The sequence below is a fragment of the Cucurbita pepo genome, chromosome 16 (assembly GCF_057944985.1).
Source record: "Cucurbita pepo subsp. pepo isolate OVF chromosome 16, ASM5794498v1, whole genome shotgun sequence".
Lineage (NCBI taxonomy): Eukaryota > Viridiplantae > Streptophyta > Magnoliopsida > Cucurbitales > Cucurbitaceae > Cucurbita > Cucurbita pepo.
In genome coordinates, this window is record NC_141813.1 from 10,171,848 (window position 1) to 10,186,891 (window position 15,044).

Genomic DNA, 15,044 nt, shown 5'->3' on the forward strand with positions numbered 1-15,044 from the left:
TGAAACCAATTTGAACATAGCTCAATTGAACAAGATAATAGTAATTATCATTCTAAATGTTAGTCCTCGATCTTTTATTTCGACAACTGTTGACTAAAAGATAAAACGTTTATGTAATTAATCTAATGAAACCCGTAAAAAAATCGTTGGTATTTAATTTAACTAGCTAACTCGAGAGCATAATTCTGAGATCTTAAATCGGTTAGAGAGTAAAACGAAATATTTCTTAAGAGAGTGTGGAAACCTCTCTTTAAAACTGTAAGACTGATGATGACATGTAACGAGCTAAAATGAACAATATCTGCTAGTGGTGGACTTGAGTTGTTACAATAATTCAACTGATTAAGGCATATGTACCCGAGATTAAGTGGTCATATGTTCTAATAATCTCCGATAAAGTCGGGTTTTTTTTTTTTTTTTTTCTAATAATCTAAACAAAAAGAAGGGAATATATATATATAAATTCTTTTTGTAGTCCTTGCATAAGTAGTTATCAAACCATTTAAAGCAAGCCAACACAACATGTTACCTCACTCCATGAGTCCTTTTCCATTGGTTTATTTATTTATTTATTTATTTTTTACCGTAGGTAATTTCATTTCAACTGGGGTTTATTACTTGATGTTTCTTTTAACTCATGTTTTTTAGTCGGAAAATTGTAGCACGTGTAAAATCATGTGTAATAATAAAAATGTTCATTTAACTTATAGAGTTGGGATCTCACGAGGACCTGTCCTAAACGAGTCAAAGAGTTCCCATTTAAATAGGGAATGAGGGAAGGAGCGGGTAGAAATTTCTCTCGGGTCGGGGATGACCCCATCGTCTCCACCCCGTAGGAACTACGAGATCACCCCAAGGATGCCTTCGATAAAGATTATATTCCCTGCTACGCTAAATCTATAATTTAACCCGTGTAGTATGTAATTTGAGTTAGAAAGTACATTCATTCGAAAAAGTAACACATGAACAATAACAAGTAATCGTTACTTTAATTTTAATATTCATCAATGTTTCAATATATCTGTAATAGCCCAAGCTCATCGTTAACAGATATTGTCCGTTTTAGCCCGTTACATATCGTCGTCAATCTCATGGTTTTAAAGAATTTTACAATCCATCCCCTTTGAGGGCCCAATGTCCTAGTTCGCACACCGCTCAGTGTCGGGCTCTGATACCATTTGTAACAACCCAAGTCCACTGCTGGCCAATATTATCCGTTTTGGCCCGTTACGTTTTGCCGTCAATCTCACGGTTTCAAAAAATTTTACAATCCATTTCCTTTGAGAGCCCAATGTCCTAGTTCGCACAGGGCTCAGTAGTAGGCTCTGATACCATTTGTAACAAGCTAAGTTCAGTCAATATTATCCGTTTTGGCCCGTTACGTTTCACCGTCAATCTCACGGTTTTAAAGAATTTTACAATCCATCCCCTTTAAGGGGCCCAACGTCCTAGTTAGCACACCGCTCAATGTCAGGCTGTGATACCATTTGTAACAACTCAAGTCCACTGCTAGCCGATATTATCCTTTTTGGCCAGTTACGTTTCACCATCAGGTTCACGGTTTAAAACGCATATACTAGGGAGAAGTTTTCACACATTTATAAAAAAATGTTTCATTCCCCTCCCCTAACTGACGTGGGATCTCATAGTATCCATCGATATATTACTCGTAAATCGAGAATTTGATGTCGATATTAATTTAAATAATTTTTACAATTATTTATTTACATATTTTAATGAAAGAAATAATAATAAAAAACAAAAGTAAATTCGTATCAGACTTGACCCATTCTATTCACAAACGTCTTCCGACGGAACTCCCCCGGTCGTTAATAAAGCAATTTACTAAAATAACCACGTGACCGTCACGTCACCGGCCCCACCGCCCATGACATCGGCTCTGTTTTTCTCCGTCATAACGTCCGCCGTTGCTGTCAGAATTCGGTGACGCACATATTTATAAATCGCATCTCTTCCACTCACTTTCTTCAACAACAAACAAAACCCATTAACTCATTTGCGCCGCCGACCGGAGACATGTTCGCGGCGGAGACGACAGTGTCGGAAACACAAACGGGTCGAGTAAAATTGCGGCGAACCGACGGCGATTGCAGGAGCTTGTGCTCTGTCTCGACTCCGGCGAGCCGGGTCGAGCATTTTGAGGATCTGATAGCGGCCGGTGATTGGCCGGAGCTGCGAAGCAATCGGAGTGGATCGAGAAATCAGAAGAGGAAAACAGAGACATCGAAACAGAGCTCAAAAGATTGTAAAGAAGTTCAAAAATTGGATTATGTTCATGTCAGAGCACGTCGAGGCCAAGCCACCGACACCCATAGTCTTGCCGAAAGAGTAAGAATCCGGTCGTGTTTTTAAATATTATATTTAAATTTTTAAAAATTTTAATAATATTTTTAAAAAGAAATTCAAAAATATTATTATGATAATACCAATTTACTAAAATTATAATATATGGACAAAAACTATATATTATATCGCTCATAAAAAAAAATTTATAATTTTTTTTAAAAAATATTTAAGAATTTTAGCGTTGTTTTTTAAAGTTTATAGATCTTTTTGAAATGTGATAATAACGGTTTCGTTCACGTACTAACGATATATATATATATATTTTTTTTTTAATTTAATGAAAATTTAAGAATATTGTTGAACAATTTTAAACCTATTGTTTTCTATCAGAGACTAAAATAAAAAATATTTTTTAAATATTACTGGGTATTTTTTTTAAATATGGTATTAATGTATCCATTCATATATTAATTAGCATTTTTAAAATTTTAAAGAAATTAAAGTATTAATGAAAATTTTAAAAACTCGAAGATATAATCAAAATATTTTTAAAAGTTAAAGACTATTTGTCAAACCGTATTTATAATATATATATATATATATATATATATATATATATATATATATATATTAATGTTCTTCGAAGGTAAAAATATTTAATTTTTTTTTTTGAATGTATAATATATATATATTTTTTAATTTAAATTGAAGGGATATTTTTGAAACGTGATACTAATAATTTTGTTCCGGTAACAGAAAAAGTATTTTTTTTTTAAGATTTAAAAAATATTTAAAGGTATTTTTGAAATAAAGTATCTGAAATGACGGGGAATTTGCAGGTGAGGAGAGAGAAGATAAGTAAGAGAATGAAGTATTTGCAGAATTTAGTACCTGGGTGCAACAAAATCACTGGAAAAGTTGGAATGCTTGATGAAATTATAAACTATGTTCAATCTCTACAGCAACAAGTCGAGGTCATAAATAAATCAACAAAAAAATTTATTTTTTTTTTTTTCACTAAAAGTGTTGATTTTTTTTTTTTTTTTTTTTTTTTTAGTTCTTATCCATGAACTTGGCCGCTCTGAATCACGAATTTGATCTCGTCAATGTCCACGACCTCTTCGTCGAGCAGGTGAAGATTGTTCGTTTTAAAAATACTTTTGAACTTTCGAAGTTTCATTCATTTGTACCCTTAAATTCTTTAGAAATTTCAAAAAAGTCATTAATTTTTTTCTAAAATGTTAAAAAATATATTTACGGTCCCCGATAAGGGTAATTTTGAATTTTTTTTGAGATTTGAGGTAAGAAGTTTAAAGGTATTTTTATTAATTTAACGTTAAGTATTTTGCGACGTAATTAATAAAATATAGGGTAAATTACAGTTTTGACCTTTGAAGTTTGAGCAACGTGATGATCGTGTTCCTATTTCTTCTAGAAACATCATCTAGATTTAGGCAATCAGTGCATGTTCTGTGTCACTATTTGGGGGACGATAGCAGGAGATGGAAGCCAGCCCAAACACATTGCTAGTAGAAATTGTCCTAAAGGTTCTAAAATGTATCTATTAGGGAGACGTTTCCACACCCTTCTAAGGAATATTTAGTTCGTCTCTCCAGTCGATATGAGATCCCACACATCACCACTTTTTATTATAAAAAAGATGTCACGTCAAGAGACCAAACTAGATGATTTTCTGACCTCAAGAATAAGATCGTTCAATTTTAAAATCTAGAGACAAAATATCGGGATGTTCAAATTTAGAGACTAAAAATCTAAATAATTACTTAAAAAAACAATAGTTTTCATTCAATGTTCTAACAAATTTTTCGTCAAAATTTACAGGTGTTTCCGGGGATAGAAATCTCACCCGAAACGGCTAATTACTCGTCCAACTTTAATGAACTCGAAATCGGCTCGAGCTCAAGCTCTTTAACAGTCCCAGAAAGTTCATTTTTCAACTCATCTTCTATTACTGTAATTTCCTTTCTCAATTTCTTCTCTCAGCTTCGAATTCTTCTTTTGTTTTTTGCTTTAATGGTTTTTTTCTTCTTTTCTATAGCATTTTGAACACTCTTCAACTTGGGGAGGTGATTTACAGAGTCTTCATGGTATGAGCTTTGAAGAAGAAGGACCGCCATTGTTGTCGCCATCGAGCTTTTTATCGCAGCAATGATCATACATTGAAGATGAAAATGAAACATTTCTAGACCAAAAACATGTTTCATTTTAACGTTAAATTAGTATTTCAGTGTCGAGTTACGGTAGAAATATTGTTTAAATGCTAATTTAGTGTCATATGTTTTATTTATATTAATAAAAATTATTATCGGGTTTTGGTTGGTTGTCCGGGAATGAACGATCTCTAGCTATTTGCTTAAATCGAGAAAAAAAAACAATGATTTAAAGTTATATATCGGGTAGAAAAGTCGGTGATTAAAAACTTTAATCAAATTTAGAACTAAAAGAGAATAAATTAAAAAAAAAATTAGGAACTAATTCACGGACTCAAGACCTACGTAAAATTTAAAGAGTCAACATATCGTGAGATCTCACATTGGTTAGAGAGGAGTTGACGGCGTTTTAAAACCGTGAGGTTGACAGCGATACGTAACGAGCCAAAACGGACAATATTTGTTTGCGGTGGGCTTGGACGGTTACAAATGGTATCAGAACTAGACACTGAGCGATGTGCCAACGAAGATGCTAGCCCCCAAGGGGGTGGATTGTGAGATCCCACATCGGCTAGAGAGGAGAACAAATTATTCCTCACAAGGGTGTAAAAACCTCTCTCCAATAGACGCATTTTAAAACTATGAGGCTAACGGCGATACATAACAAGCCAAAGCGGACAATGTCTGTTAGCGGTAGACTTGGGATGTTACAATATCTCTCGACACAACAACATTCACTCATTGAAGCGATCCAAAAACTTGAAATGTTGATCTTCCTAACATGACATGTCAAACAAACAAAGATGAAGTCATGAACGAGCCCTCCCAGTCCCAAAGAGACAAACCTATCTCTCGACACAACCACATTTACTCATCGAGGCACCTTCAAGTCAAAAACTTGAAACGTTGATCTTCCTAACCTGACATGTCAAACAAACAAAGATGAAGTCATGAACGAGCCCTCCTAGTCCCAAAGAGACAAACCTATCTCTCGACACAACCACATTTACTCATCGAGGCACCTTCAAGTCAAAAACTTGAAACGTTGATCTTCCTAACATGACATATCCAACAAACAAAGATGAAGGCACGAACGATCCCTCCCAGTCCCAAAGAGACAAACCTATCTCTCGACACAACCACATTTACTCATCGAGGCACCTTCAAGTCAAAAACTTGAAACGTTGATCTTCCTAACATGACATATCAAACAAACAAAGATGAAGGCACGAACGATCCCTCCCAGTCCCAAAGAGACAAACCTATCTCTCGACACAACCACATTTACTCATCGAGGCACCTTCAAGTCAAAAACTTGAAACGTTGATCTTCCTAACATGACATATCAAACAAACAAAGATGAAGGCACGAACGATCCCTCCCAGTCCCAAAGAGACAACCTATCTCCCGACACAACCACATTCACTCATCGAGGCACTTTCGATTCAAAAACTTAAAATGTTGATCTTCCTAACATGACATGTCAAACAAACAAAGATGAAGACACCAACGGTCCCTCCCAGTCCCAAAGAGACAACCTATCTCTCGACACAACCACATTCACTCAACGAGGCACTTTCGATTCAAAAACTTAAAATGTTGATCTTCCTAACATGACATGTCAAACAAACAAAGATGAAGCCACAAACGAGCCCTCCCAGTCCCGATCATTATACTATATTTTAAGATTCATTCAAAGTCGACTAAAAACACTAAAATTTTCAAAAGTTGGAAGAACAAGAACAAGAACACGAACACGAACACGAACACGAACACGAACACGAACACGAACACGATAGACAGATACATTAATCATATTCTTACAACCCTAAAACTTTAATACTAAAACTAAAAAAGAACACAGAGATTTAGAATGAAATGATGAAGTTGGCATTCAAATCACAGATGCTTCTCCAGCTTCTGTCACAAATCAAAAACAGAATTCCAAACTCAAAAACAGAATCAAAAACAGAATGAAATGATGTTTGAAGCTTTAATCTGTAAGCAAAAGGATTCAAAATTCCCCTTTATGGTTACCTTTTCCAGGAACTATAATAACTGGTGCTGATTTGCAGTTGTGGAAGACATGCTCACTCACACTTCCCTGCAGAACGCTGGAAATGAAAAGGAACAAACAAAGCCAATTCCTATCATTAGAAAACAGATCTACATTGTCTTAATATCTCTAAATGAACTGTGTTTTTTGACTCCTAGATGTCAAGCCTGATGTTCTATATCAACTGTGTTTGATTATAAGAACATGGATTTGTGTATGTTATATAGAAGCGATTCTCGTCGTCTTTCTTGAATGTAGCAACCAACTTTCGATTGTAATGAGGTTGTTTCTCTCTAGATGATGAAGCTTATCTCCAACATCTCATTGCTCGATCTTGATGTGTTAATTTGAAATTCAAAGCTTGTCTCAATATCGTTACAAGCAAACGCCGAAACAACTTGTATGAGATCGGAGCATTTTTTATAAAGGTGTAGAAACCTCTCCCTAGCAAACGTGTTTTAAAACCTTGAGGGGAAGCCCAGAAGAGAAAGCCCAAAGAGGACAATATCTGCTAACGGAAGGCTTGAGTTGTTACAAAAGGGGAACGAGTACCAGCGAGGACGTTGGACCCCAAACGAGGAGTGGATTGTGAGATCCCACGTCGGTTTGATAGGGGAACGAAACAATTTTTATAAGGGTATGGAAACCTCTCCTTAACATATGCGTTTTAAAACCTCGAGGAGAAGCCTAGAAGGGAAAGCTCAAAGAGGACAATATCTGCTAGCAATGGGCTTGGGCTATTATAGAAGGGGAACGAGTACCAGCAAGGACGCTGGGCCCCGAAGGGGGGTGGATTGTGAGAACCCATATCAGTTGGAGAGGGGAACAAAACATTCTTTATAAGGGTACGGAAACCTCTCCCTAGCAGAGGGAAAGCCTAGAAGGGAACTGCTAGCGATGGACTTGGCCTATTACAAAAGGGGAACGAGTACCAGACGCTGGGCCCCAAAGGAGAGTGGATTGTGAGATCCCACATCGGTTGAAGAAGGGAATGAAACATTCTTTATACGGGTGTGAAAACATCTCTCTAGCAAACGCGTTTTAAAACATTTAGGGGAAGGTCAGAAGAAAAGTCCAAAGAGGACAATATCTGCGAGTGATGGACTTTCATTGTTACAACTTGGCCCCAGATATCAGGTCAATTACTACACCACAATACACTCCGGGTATCATGAATCCAAATTTACATAGCTAGTGATAAACAAAACCGCATATCGAATCTAGACTCGACTTCTTAATCCCGAAGTAAAATACCCTAGAGTTTCTAATTCGAATTGGTTCAAAAGTTGGTCAAGATCTTTGTCTTTTTGCAGTGCATTCATCCAAAACATTAAATGCTATAACCAAAACACATGAATCATCAAGTAAGCTAAAGGATTGATCTCCCAAGGAATCAGCAAAGTTCATCTATTATTATACCTTTGAATCAAGCTTCTTCCTCTAGTGCCCATAACAACAGCAGCAGGCTTCAACTTCTCTGCTTCCTTACAAATAATCTTCCCAGCATCTCCCTGCACAATCCTTGCCACAGTCCTCACCTGAGCAACAAAAGAACACACCCAATGAGTACTCAATGGCAGCCAAAATCAGCAGAGCAGCACTCAATGAGTACTCACCATGGCAACCTCAAAGGCCTCCACCGCAAGCTTCTCCATCAGCCCCTGACTATACTCATAAACCAATTCATTCTTCACATCTAATTAAACAAAACAAAGGAATCAGTGAAATGGGGATTTCTGGATTAGGGTTTTTATTTTTGTATTTGATTTGAAGGATTTGTTACTGGAAACGGCGTGGACGAGATGGATGGTGTCGGCAAGGCGGCAGAAATGGATTAAAGCCCAATCGAAAGCGTGTTTGCTGTTGGGACCATGATCGACGGCAACGAGAATGTCTCGACCACGACGTCTCACCACCGTCTCTCTCTCTAGCTCTGGCTCCGGCACTACCGGGATCAGCGACGGAAGCCGGACTTCTCTCCAGTTGTATTCTTCCTCCTCCTCTAATGTATCCATCGGAGAGAAAACAAAACGATCAAGAACTTGAGATGGGGTTTGAGAATCGATCGGAGAGATGGGAAATCGGTGGTGGGTAGGGCTTTAAAATGGTGGCCGGAATCAGAAGAGTTGGTGGCGAAATGGATCTTCTCGATTGAATTGCTTTTTACAGCCGCCTAATCCGAAGAAATTTCGACTTTGATCGCTTCTAGAAAGCCGCCCATTTCTATGAAATTCTTGGATGAAATTACAAATTTATGTCCAATAATTATTAAGAACACGAGCAAAATCGAGTTGTCAATTATTGTTCATTGTTCTTAAAATGCTTATTTTTCAAAAAAATTATTTGTTGAGAATATAAAATAAATATATGGAAAATAAATTTTAAAAAATGTTAAAAATGTTATTTTGGAATATAGATATATAAAATATTATTTCTTTAAAAGTAAATGAATGACACGTGGCACCATAGTATTAAGCCAAGTGGTTGGGCTGACGTGGAATTTTGGCGGGGCAGGTATTCGGTTTCATACCTACCATTACCAACATCTTTTGACTCAAAATTTATTCTTCTAATAATTAGGAATTAGGAATCTTAATTAAACAAGTCAATTATTAAGTATATATAAACTAATCGTGTTGTAAATAGGATCGGTATTACAGTTACCTGGGTCGGTGTCTGTTAATGGAAAATCTTTCTATCGTATACCTAGTTTTGACCGTAAAATTCATAGAGTTCTTGTAGTACGTGTTCGTGATTGTCTATTTTGATTTCTTGAGAGTTTGTGATATGAACCACGACCCAGAAATTTTCATACCTCAAGGTCCAATTACAAGGACGAGAGACAAGAAGTTACAAGTCTTGTACACTTGTATTCAATTTATGGTGAGCTCGTCAAAGGAAATTCTAGAAGATGTTGTAGATCTTCCTTATATATTGTGTAGAGCTTCAAGATAACGATGTATTAAATGCACTTTAATTTGTATTCAATGAACTCAGAGTTGAATTTATGAAACTAGTCCAAAATGCTTAATAAGCCTCTTTCATTTATTGCACTATTTAATTATAATTTAAATATTTATTTAACCTATTTAACCTAATTTTTAATATAGAAGCTAAAGTTATATTATAACCTAGGTAGGTTATCATATTCCATAATTAACTCGTCATTTTAATAGGAAGGTTATGTGTCACATAGGTTAAGGTTGTCAAAAGCTATATAAAACCTTCTTCATTTTTGCCACGGTAAACATCACATTTTTTAATGTAAAATACTAATGTTATATTTTAGCTTTGTTGAGAGCTAAGTTTTTACTCTGCAAATTTTTGTGCTTATAACTTAAATGACACTTGCATGCTAGAATCATTCAAATAGTATTGATCAAACCTCTTGTGGAGTGATTCGAATCACGAATTTTCTTAATCATCAAGTTAATCTGTTTCAAAACTTTCCCTTGGGTTGATTCTATATCAGTCTGTAGGTCGTAAATGTCAATTGCTATTAAACTATGCTCATTTTGATTATATCTTAGTTCATGTTGTAAGAAATTTTTCGGTCTACACAAGTGGTGATTTAAACGAGGTATTCCTAAGCAACAATTATACCCAAAGACACGAGTATTCAATACCGGTTTCTCCTTATTTTTTTATCTTTATTTATAAATTTATATTAATTATTTAATTAATTAATCGACTTGGTTTGCCATAATTAATATAATTAATTATTTGATTAAAATAATTTAATAATATTTTATTTTAATATCGATTTCAAATAAATCTTTACTATAGGAACGAATTGCCTTATTTACTAAAATTATTCATTAATTAACCTACCTAATTAATTAATTAATTAATTTTTACAATTTTTTTTTAAAATTTTAATGCAAAAAATAACTTGATTTTATTTATTTATTTAATATAATGCTTCATTCTTACCGTTGGATTTATTAGATTAAAAATTGAAATATGAAAGATTTATTACCATTTTTAGTAAAAGTAAAAGGTTAATCGGTAAAAATATTTATTTATTTATTTATTTTTAAATATTAAATTAAATTTTGTAATTTAATTTCAAAACATATCTTTAAAAATGCATTTTAAAGATTTAAAATATTATTTATTAGAATTGTGAGAGAATAAATAATTAAATAAAAATTAAATTAAATTAATAATAAATTCAAATGGTTCGTTTTTGAGCTTATCCGATTTTTGGGCGCCTTTCTCATTCACTTTTTACAATATTCGGTCAAAAAGCCTCTCGCCGGCGAGGAGAAAGTTCAGCATCAATTCCAAATTCTCTGTGAATTTGCTCTTCGTCGGCGGTGGAGGTTTCCACATTTCTCCGATTCAACTCGAAAATGGAGGAGAAGAGCAAGGTTCTGATCATAGGAGCAACAGGTTTCCTAGGGTTCCATTTGGCTCAAGCCAGCTGCAATTTTTCTCACCCTACGTTTGCTCTAATAAGAGATTCTACCTCCTCTTCATCTACTAAACTAGACAAGCTCCGAGCTCTCTCCGATGCCGGAGTTCAATTCCTCAAGGTTTGTCTCTTCCTCTTATTCTTGAACTATGTATATAGTTATTGTTCTGCAGCTTTTTCTTGCTGGAGACGACACTGATTTTGAGTGTTTTTAAATGTTAGGGTTCTCTGGATGACGAAGCTAGCCTGATGGAAGCTGTTAATCAAGTTGATGTGGTCATTTGTGCTGTTTCGTCTAAACAGGCGTTGGACCAGAAACTTCTGATTCAAATCATCAAACAAAATGGATCCATTAAGGTAAGTAAGTATTGATTGATTCGATTTGGTCCATGTAATTCTGGCACATTTCTGCTAGATACTATTTCAGAGTTGCTCTGCCAAATAAACAAAATCGGAAAGGAAATTGAAATCTCATCTGGCTCACGGCATTGAACTTCACACTCTAGGAAAAAAATTGTGTCAATCTGTTTGTTGAGGTTGTAGATCAATGTAATGGATTGTATGTGCTTTTAGTATGATCATAGTCCTAAGGTATATAATCTGCAATTTGAGTGATATTTATCGGATAGCTTAGTTGCTTTCACAGATATTTATGGTTGTTTGTTTGTTTGTTTACGCTGCAGAGGTTTATTCCATCAGAATTTGGACTTGATCCTGATAAGGTTCAAATATCAAACATGGACTACGACTTCTATGCCCGCAAAGCTGAAATTCGTCGGCTGGTTGAAGCTGAAGGCATTCCATATACCATAATTTCTTGCAATTTTTTCATGAGTTATTTACTTCCTTCCCTTGTTCAACCAGGCATGAAAGTTCCTCCAAGAGATAAGGTGACAATATTTGGTGATGGGAATACCAAAGGTTTGTCTACAGAAAAACTGAAGATTACACATTGATTTCTTTTGGATGCTAATAAATTTAATCCTTGATGTCGAGAAAATAACAATTAGTTGATGATTTATGATCATACTGCAGGTGTATTTGTGAAGGTCAGTGATGTTGCTGACTTCACAATTAGTGCGTTGGATGATCCACGCACATTGAACAAGGTAGTTTATCTAAGGCCCGAAGGAAATGTTTATTCCTTGAATGAACTGGTTGAGATTTGGGAGTGTAAAATTGGGAAGAAGCTTGAGAGGAATTATGTATCAGAAGAGGAGCTGCTGAAGAAAATTGAAGGTACTGAATTTCATTTCAAATGAACATTGAATTGTGAAATTTTGTTTACGACCATAAACTTCTGTTCTTGGCTATAATCATGCATGATGTATGTGAACTGAATGTAACGATGACTTGGAATAAATATAAGTTTCTTAGTCTCAGCTGACCGTAGTTAAATGCAGTGATTCATTACTCATGACCCAATTTGCAGCTGAAGGATTAGATGGTTTACATTGCTAGTGTAACTACCCCAAGTCCACCGCTAGCAGATATTGTCTTCTTTGGGCTTTCTTTTCGAGCTTTTCCTCAAGGTTTTAAAACGTGTCTACTAAGGAGAGGTTTCCACACCCTTATAAAGAATGTTTCGTTCTCCTCCCCAACCAATGTGGGATCTCACCATCCACCCCCTTCAGGGCTCAACTTCCTCGCTTGTAACAGCTCAAACCCACCGCCAGGAGATATTGTCCTCTTTGGACTCTCCCTCAAGGTTTTTAAAACACCTCTACAAGGGAGAGGTTTTCACACCCTTATAAAGAATGTTTTGTTCTCCTTTCCAACCGATTGGGATCTCACAATTCACCCCCCTTCGGGCCCAGCATCTTCGTTGGTACTCATTTCCTTCTTCAATCGATGTGGGACCCCCACTCCACCACCCTACCGTCACTGGTACTTGTTTCCATCTTCAATCGACGTGGGATCTCACAATCCACCTACCTTCGGGGCCCAGCATCCTCGTTGGCGCTCGTTCCTCTCTCCAATCGATGTGGGATCTCATCGCTAGTGGGGGCGAAATGCTAAAATTTCGACCTTCTTGGGATGTTTTTTTTTTTTTTTTTTTTTTTTTTTTTTTTTGTATTCCCTGTGTTTTCATTTTATCTAAGTGAAAGCTTGCTCGAGCATTCAACTCTATGCCATATAGACCAATTGGATGGGCCAAGTTTAGCTTACAAATTCTTTAAGACGAGTTAAAAGCTTTAGAGGCCGATAGATAAACCCGATATTCGTTCTTTTAGCACCCTGGAACTATTTTCTGTGTAACGGTTCAAGCCCAACACTGGCAGATATTATCTTTTTTGGGCTTTCCCATTCAGGCTTCCCTTCAAGGTTTTTAAAACATGTTTGCTAGAGAGAGGTTTCCACACCCGTATAAAGAATGTTTCGTTCTTCTCCCCAATCGACGTCAATCATTTGGATATTCAAACATATAGCTGCTCGATGATGTTCCACTAATTGTTGTTTTGATTCTTAATTGTGATCGCAGAGACTCCTTACCCTGACAACATGGAGCTCATTTTCATATATTCTGCATTCATAAAGGGAGATCAAACGTACTTTGATATCGAGGCATCATCAAATGGTGTTGATGGTTCAAAATTATATCCACAACTCAAGCATACTACGATTAGTGAGTTTCTGGACACCCTATTGGAATGATCTTCCAAGTTCTTATTATTTGAATAATGCATAGTGGAACTTGTATCTATAAACTAATACTCTTATTTGGTTAGCATTTGGTTTTTCCTTCTTTAATGAAAGTAGAAACCAACTTTCATTAAAAGAATAATAATAATGAAAGATATTAAAGATATTTGATTTTAGGACTATAATTCACGTTATTGTTACTATCTATTAACATCATCACGAAAATATTGACGTGACGTGTTCATTTAATTTGTCTAATTACTTTCTTATTATATCACATCAAGTTCATCTCAATTTATGAATCCGTGCCTAGCCGAGTGAATTTGTAGGTTCAATTTCCAAAATAATAATAATAAAAGAAAAAAGTCCATCTCAACTTAAAAAATATTTTTATCTTCCTTCATCTTTTTTAAGTCATTTAATGGAAACTAAGAATGTTGAAGGGACACTAGTAGATACATTTCTAAAGGCAGTAAAAAATAACTAAAATTCCAAAGGAATTGAGCCTTGATTAAGGGGAGGCAACTAAAATTCCAAAGGAATTGAGCCTTGATTAAGGGGAGGCGCACTTCTAAAATTCCAAAGGAATTGAGCCTTGATTAAGGGGAGGCGCACTTTGTTCGAGCGGAGGTGTTGGATGATAAAAATCCCACATTGACTAATTTTGGGAATGATCATGAATTTATAAGTGAGGAATACTAACTCCATTAGTATGGGTGAGGAATACTAACTCCATTAATATGAGGCTTTTTGGAGAAGTCCAAAGCAAAGTCACAAAGCTTATGCTCGAAGTACAAATATATCTAACTTTTGAAAGTTTCAATAATATTTTAAACAAATATTAACAGTTTTTATATAAAACTATGATGATATTTTTTAATTTTTTTTTAATTTAAAAAATATTATTCAACTTTATAAACTGTTTTTGAAATAAAAGCTATTTATATTAATTTAGTTATATATATATATATATATATATTTATTGTAGTATTTCTAGCAATTTTGTAAGTCGGCCATTGTTGACCTTCTAGAAGAACTTTCAATAAAGTCGGCGGCGGCGGCGGCCATTCTTCCCCCACCAACCCACATGTGTCTTCTGTCCTTTTCTTTATTTTATTTTAATCGAATATTAAGCTAATTAAAAACAGTTTTAAATAATATATTTATTCGTTCATAGTGTTTGCTTTTTTAAAAAATAATAATAATAATAATAATAATAATAATAATTTGAATTATCTAAACCTGGATGGTTCTTATTTTTAAACAATTCAAATATTTCCTTATTAAATAAAATTAAAATTATTGCAGATAAAATGTAAAAAATCAAACAATTTTTAAAAGAAAAAATAAAATAATTATCTAATAGATTTTAATTAATTAGTAATAAATTTCAAATACTCAATTAAGTTTAAATTAAAAATTAAAACTTGGTTCGGGCAGATGGAATCTT

The 15,044-nt window shown here is 34.9% G+C and overlaps 3 protein-coding genes across 4 annotated transcripts; 2 read left to right on the top strand and 1 right to left on the bottom strand.

Moving 5' to 3' along the window:
- The first annotated feature begins 1,807 nt into the window (after positions 1–1,807).
- On the top strand, positions 1,808–4,646 carry LOC111777720 (transcription factor HBI1). 2 transcript variants are annotated; one of them, XM_023657438.2, is made up of 5 exons: positions 1,809–2,349; positions 3,147–3,281; positions 3,365–3,439; positions 4,150–4,281; positions 4,367–4,646. In XM_023657438.2, exons 1-5 carry the CDS (start codon positions 2,038–2,040, stop codon positions 4,478–4,480), a joined length of 768 nt encoding a protein of 255 aa, XP_023513206.2. In that variant the 5' UTR covers positions 1,809–2,037; the 3' UTR covers positions 4,481–4,646. The 2 variants fall into 2 exon arrangements, with proteins under 2 accessions (XP_023513207.2, XP_023513206.2); XM_023657439.2 differs by lacking the exon at positions 4,150–4,281 and having other exon boundaries at positions 1,808–2,349.
- Positions 4,647–6,114: 1,468 nt separating this feature from the next.
- Positions 6,115–8,819, bottom strand: RD2 (Adenine nucleotide alpha hydrolases-like superfamily protein). Its single transcript, XM_023656457.2, has 5 exons — positions 8,318–8,819; positions 8,151–8,230; positions 7,954–8,072; positions 6,516–6,592; positions 6,115–6,398 (listed from the first exon to the last, which is right to left on the bottom strand). The coding sequence occupies exons 1-5, from the start codon at positions 8,547–8,549 to the stop codon at positions 6,373–6,375; spliced, it is 534 nt and encodes a 177-aa protein (XP_023512225.1). The 5' UTR covers positions 8,550–8,819; the 3' UTR covers positions 6,115–6,372.
- Positions 8,820–10,735: 1,916 nt separating this feature from the next.
- LOC111777014 (NmrA-like negative transcriptional regulator family protein) lies at positions 10,736–13,779 on the top strand. The gene is made up of 5 exons (XM_023656455.2): positions 10,736–11,072; positions 11,174–11,308; positions 11,635–11,872; positions 11,987–12,190; positions 13,434–13,779. Exons 1-5 carry the CDS (start codon positions 10,890–10,892, stop codon positions 13,604–13,606), a joined length of 933 nt encoding a protein of 310 aa, XP_023512223.2. The 5' UTR covers positions 10,736–10,889; the 3' UTR covers positions 13,607–13,779.
- Positions 13,780–15,044: the final 1,265 nt, after the last annotated feature.